The following is a 6,155-nucleotide window of genomic DNA, read 5'->3' on the forward strand; positions in this document are numbered from 1 at the left end:
CAATGGCCAGAGAAATCAAATGTCCAACAGCAGCTCCATCAGGTACTTCCTCCTGCTGGCATTGACAGACACGCGGCAGCTGCAGCTCCTGCACTTCTGCCTCTTGCTGGGCATCTCCCTGGCTGCCCTCCTGGGCAACGGCTTCATCATCAGCGCCGTAGCCTGCGGCCACCACCTGCACACACCCATGTTCTTCTTCCTGCTCAACCTGGCCCTCACGGACCTGGGCATGATCTGCACCACTGTCCCCAAAGCCATGCACAATTCCCTCTGGGACACCAGGAACATCTCCCACACTGGATGTGCTGCTCAGCTCTTTTTCTTTGTGTTCTTCATCTCAGCAGAGCTTTCCCTCCTGACCATCATGTGCTATGACCGCTACGTGTCCATCTGCAAACCCCTGCACTACGGGACCCTCCTGGGCAGCAGAGCTTGTGCCCACATGGCAGCAGCTGCCTGGGCCAGTGCCTTTCTCAATGCTCTGCTGCACACAGCCAATACATTTTCCCTGCCCCTGTGCCATGGCAATGCCCTGGGCCAGTTCTTCTGTGAAATCCCACACATCCTCACACTCTCCTGCTCCAAATCCTACCTCAGGGAGCTTGGGCTTCTGGATGTAAGTGTCTGTGTAGGCTCAAGCTGTTTTGTGTTCATTGTTTTCTCCTATGTGCAGATTTTCAGGGCTGTGCTAAGGATCCCCTCTGAGCAGGGACGGCACAAAGCCTTTTCCACCTGCCTCCCTCACCTGGCTGTGCTCTCCCTGTTTGTCAGCACTGGTGTATTTACCTATCTGAAGCCCCGCTCCATGTCCTCCCCATCCCTGGATCTGGCCCTGTCAGTTCTGTATTCAGTGGTGCCTCCAGCCCTGAACCCTCTCATCTACAGCCTGAGGAACCAGGAGCTCAAGGCTGCAGTGTGGACACTGATGACTGGATGCTTTAAGAAACATTAAACTGCTGGCCAATTTCTGCAAATAACTTGTAATAAAAGTTTTCTTTGAGGTTTCTTGTTGGTTTGGTTGTAGTGGTATTTTTTGCTTTGTTTTAGGTATTCATATTGTCCAGAAAAAAAAATGCAACTCTTTGTACCATTTTTAAATTTGTTTCTCTCCACCCTCCCTGTGAACACAGTTTGTGTTAATGCAATGCTCTAGGTGGCTGTAAATGAACTAAAGGATCTCCCAGAAGAGTTTTCTGCAGAGATGCCCTTTTGTTGCCTTCTCTGGAGCTGCAGCAGCAATGTCTGTGTGCAGAGCTGGGGGCAGATCAGTGCTGGCACAGCAGCTGTGTGCAGCCACAGCAGCACTTGGTGTTGCCAGTGCTGCTGCCGTGGCCCTGCCCCGCTGCCCTGGTGGCCCTGGTGTTGCTGCAGGACCTGAGTGCTCTCGGGGCCAGGCACAGCCCTGGGGGTGGCAGTGCCGGGGCTGCAGCAGGGACAGGCCATGGGCACTGCTGGGGCAGCGCTGACGCCTCAGCCCAGGGCCTGGAGGCTCCAGGCTCCTTGCCCAGGCTCTCTCAAGAACACGGCCAGGCCAATGCTTAGCACAGAAAACCCCCGTGAGCAGCCCCAGGGTGGCCGTGGGCAGGCTGGGGGCAAACAGCATGGCTGGGGTTCTGCAAGAGCCCTGGGGCAGACGGGAAGGAGCAGCTGAGCAGGGGCTGATCCATCTCCAGTGCGCTGCACAGCCCAGGGCAGCATCCCAGAGCGTCCTGATGGAGCTGCCAACAACATCCCCCCTCTGCAGCCCTGGCCTCTCCCCCAGCTCACACAGGTGCCCCATCCTTGCAGTCACAGACACAGCAGCACTGGCTCAGCAGCCCCTGATTGCATTGCACACAGCAGGGGGAGCACCCCCATGCTGTTGGTGTGGGGACATGAACCTGAGGGAGCACAAATGCCATCAGCCCCTGGGGCCAGCAAGGGCTGGGGGACACCAGGGAAACCACTCAGCTTTGTCCTGGCCTCTGCAGTCAGCCAGAAAGTTTGTTCCCATCAGCTGGGAGTTTCCTGTCCCACTGCAGACGCTGTTGCTCAGAGCCAGGGCTGCCTGGCAGCCACCCCCAAACTGACCTCAGCATTTCCTTGGCTTCACCTTTGATTTCTTTCCTCGTCCCTGATCCAGATTCCTTCCTATTGCCCTTTTTTTCCTTCCTATTGCTTTCCCCTCCTCTGCAAACAGCCCATCCCTGTGTGCCCTTCCCTCTCTGGCCCCACTCCCCATTGCAGTTCCTTACTTGGCACCATGGGAACGTCCCTTGGACAGCAGGATCATCCTGCAAGTGCTGCAGGAATTGTCTGCAGGCTCCTGCAGTGCCTGGTGCTGCTCCCTTGCCAGAGGCACCCCAGGCCAGGGGGGCCCATCTGGGCTGCTGTGTCTGGCTCTGGGGCTCCCTGTTCTGGGCAGTGAGGAGGAGCTGCAGAGGCTCTGCAGGACTGACAGGATGGGCTTTGGGGTGCCAGGAGAAGCTGAGGGACCTGGGCTGCTGGAGCTTCTGAAGAGGAGGCCCAGGGTTCCTCCTGCAACTGCTCCAAGGGTGGTTCCAGAGAATCCCAGAATCAGCAAGGGTGGAAAAGACCTTTGAGATCATCAAGTCCAACCTGTGCCCTGACACCACCTTGTTTCCCTGAGCCTCCTCTTCTCCCTGATAAAAAACCCCAGCTCCCTCAGCTGCTCCTTACAGGACTTGTGTTCCAGACCCCTCCCCAGCCCTGTTGCCCTTCTCTGGAAATGCTCCAGCTCCTCCATGGCCTTCATAAATATGGGGGACCCAGAACTGGACACAGCACTCGAGGTGTGGCCTCACCAGTGCTGAGTGCAGGGAAAGAATCCCTGCCCTGCTCCTGCTGGCCACACCAGTCCTGATCCAGGCCAGGAGCCATTGGCCTTTTTGGCCACCTGGGCAGACTGCTGCCTCATGTCCAGTCTGCTGTCCATCAGTCCCTGCAGGTCCCTTTCTGCCTGGCTGCTGTCCAGCCAATCTGTCCCCAGCCTGTAGCACTGCAGGGGTTGTTGTGGCCAAAGTGCAGGACCCGGCACTTGGACTTGTTAAACCTCACCTTGTTGGGTTTGGGCCCTGGATCCAGCCTGTCCAGGGCCCTCTGCAGAGCCCTCCTACCCTCCAGCAGATCCACACTCACACCCAGCTTGGTCTCATCTGCAAATTTGCTGATGCTGGACTCAGTCCCCTCATACAGATCATCAATGCAGACACTGAAATCCACGCTGGCTGGCTCTGACCCCTCGGCCATCCTGTGGGTGCCCTGTGATGGCACTCAAGGTGATCTGTTCCAAAACCTTGCCGGGCACCCAGGTCAGGCTGACAGTCCTGGAGTTCCCCAGATCCTCCTTCCAGCCCTTCTTGGGGATGGGCTCACACTGGCACCTCCAGTCTTCTGGGACCTCCCTGCTGAGCCAGCACTGATGGTAAATGATGGAGAGCAGCTTGGGGAGCTCATCCACAGCTCCCTCATCCCCCTGGGATGGATCCCATCTGCTCCCATAGACACCTGTGAGCATCTGAGTGGCTCAGCAGGTCCCCAGCTGCTTCCTCCTGAAATACAGGGGGCTGTTCTGCTCCCTGTGCCCATCCACCAGCTCAGGAGAACTCTTCTCCTTAGTGCAACCTGTCTTGTTCTTGAAAACTGAGGCAAAGAAGGGGTTAAGTACCTCAGCCTTTCCCTCATTTTTGGTAACCATATCTCCCCCAATAATGGATGGAGATTGTCCTTGTACCTCCTTTTGCCATTAATCTATTTATAGAAACATTTTTATTATCCTTCACAGAAGTGGCCTGGTTAAGCCTTAAGCTTTCAACTCTCTGATTTTCTTTCTGCATGACCCAATAACATCCTTAAACATTTCCTGAGTTACTTGCCTCTCTGTCCAAAGGTGATGCACCTTCTGTTTTGCCCCAAGTTCCTGCTAAAGGCCCATCACATACAGAACGTCACCCGTTGGCTAAAGTACGCCTCAGAGGAGGAAAATACAAGAGTCCATAAATTAAAAGAGGGAAAGCAAGCTAGTAAAGTAAAAGAAGAAGAAGAGGCTGGGAAGGCTAACAAAAACTGGGACCCCCTTGACCACTTACTTCACCCTACCCTTGCAGTACCTCAAATCCTTCCTCCAATTCCTCTTGCTGTGGACCCAATTCCTCCTCCTCTCCCAGCTGTCATTCCTTTACCACCTCCTAACCCAATTATACCTCTACCACCTTCCCCTCTACCCTCTCCTTACTCTCTTTACCCTTCACTACTGTTCCCTTACCTCTGCCATCTCATGCACCCCTAATTCACCAGCAGGTTCCAGCTCTGCCTCTCCCAGCACAAACGAGAAGCCAAAAAACATCTCAGAATCTCATGCCCAAGAGTGAAGTTACCCAGTCAGCCTCCACAGCTGATGTTGTAACACCCGGTCCAAAGTGGGTAAAGTGGAAAAATTGTTCCCCCTCAGAGAAGTTCCCATGTGCAGGGTGGCCAGTGAGATTGGATTTGTAAATGCTCCTTTGACTGCGTCCGAAGTTGGAAATTTAAGAAAGAATTGGGAAATTTAGTTGAAGACCCAGTAGGAATAGCAAATCAAATTGATCCATTTTTAGCCCCTAATATTTAGACAAGAGGAGAATTGTACATCTTAAACATCCTATTTTCCCCAGAAGAGACTCGAATAATAAGAACTACAGGAATGAAAATTTGTGAGCGAGAAAACCAACCCGGGCCCCAAGGTAACAAAAAATGCCTTTAGTGGAGCCTGACTGGGACCCTAATCAAGAAGAGGGGAGTAGGAATATGAGAGATCACAGGTCCCTGATGACCAGATGGATAAAAGAATCAGTCCCTAGAGGGAGTAATACCAGGTTAGCGTTTGACGGCACCCAGGAAAAAGATGAGACCCCAGCAACATGGCTTAATAGGCTAAAGCAAAATGTCCAGATTTATTCTAATGTTGACCTAGATAGCCCCAAAGGCCAGATCCTTCTCAACATACAAGTTGTAACTAAATCCTGGCCAGATATCAGATGAAAGTTAGAAAGAATAGAGGACTGGCAGGAAAAATTATTAATGAACTGCTGTGAAAAGCCATAAGAGTATATATAAGAAGAGAAGAAGAAAAGACAAAAAATAAAAATTAAAATTATGGCAGCCATAGCCAGAGAAAGTGTGGGAGCCAACAAATACAGGCCAGTAGAACCACTTAGAAGAGACAAAGGTTTTATTGGACCAAAAGGGGCTAGGGTTCTACTCAGTGACAAATATTGTTATTACTGTGGAGAGAAAGGACACCTAAAGAGAAACTGTAAGAAAGTCCAATTAGATGAAGCCATAGCCTAGGAGCAAGAAACTCTAGAGTACATCTTAAGAAGAGACGAGAAATATGCGGAATAGGGGTGTCAAGGGTAGTATGCCCTGGGGAATTTAATGAATCATCGAGAAGAGCCCTTTGTAAATTTTGAATTGGTCTCCAGAATGATGAATTTGAAGTTTTAGTTGATAACGGAGCAGACAAGTCATGTGTGACTAAAATACCAACAGGAATCACAGTCGGTAAAAAGGTCTGCAAAGTACGAGGGGCCAAAGGAGAATCATTGGAGGCCCAGATTATAGAAGATGTAGAAATTAGAGGAAATTCAAGAGAGTGTTGAGCTAATTCCATTTACATCCCCAAGTTAGGTTGTGATTTATTAGGATATGATTTACAAATCAAATTGGGAATTGGAGTATTGCCAAAAGAAGGAAAAACGGTAGTACAAATAATGGTCTTAACAAAGGGAGACATAGATGAAATCAACGCAAATGTTTGGGCAGAGGAGGGAAAAATTGGTTGTTTGAATATTCCACCAATAGAAGTAGAGCTGCAGAAAGACATGTCCGCCATTTGGGTAAGGCAGTATCCAATTTCCCCAGAGGGAAAGAAAGGACGAGCCCCAGTAACTGACCAGCTGTTAAAGGAAGGATTTTAGAACCATGCATGTCTCCACATAATACTCCCATACTAGCAGTGAGAAAAGCTGATGGAAGGTATCTATTACTACAAGATTCAAGAGAAGTTAATAAAAGAACGGTTGCGAGACACCCGGTAGTACAAAACTCATATACATCATTTTAAGCCAAGTACCTGAGGAGCATGCATGGGTCTCTGTCATGGATTTAAAGTATGT

At 50.9% G+C, this 6,155-nt stretch overlaps 1 protein-coding gene across 1 annotated transcript; it reads left to right on the forward strand.

Moving 5' to 3' along the window:
* Nucleotides 1–400: 400 nt before the first annotated feature.
* On the forward strand, nt 401–5,639 carry LOC131096367 (olfactory receptor 14J1-like; the record flags this gene model as incomplete). The annotated part of the gene is made up of 2 exons (XM_058044706.1): nt 401–862; nt 5,463–5,639. Coding segments are annotated over 2 exons (639 nt in total), but the record flags the coding sequence as incomplete, so codon positions are not given.
* Between the last annotated feature and the right edge of the window lie 516 nt (nt 5,640–6,155).

The sequence above is a fragment of the Melospiza georgiana genome, unplaced genomic scaffold (assembly GCF_028018845.1).
Source record: "Melospiza georgiana isolate bMelGeo1 unplaced genomic scaffold, bMelGeo1.pri scaffold_29, whole genome shotgun sequence".
Classification (NCBI taxonomy): Eukaryota; Metazoa; Chordata; class Aves; order Passeriformes; family Passerellidae; genus Melospiza; species Melospiza georgiana.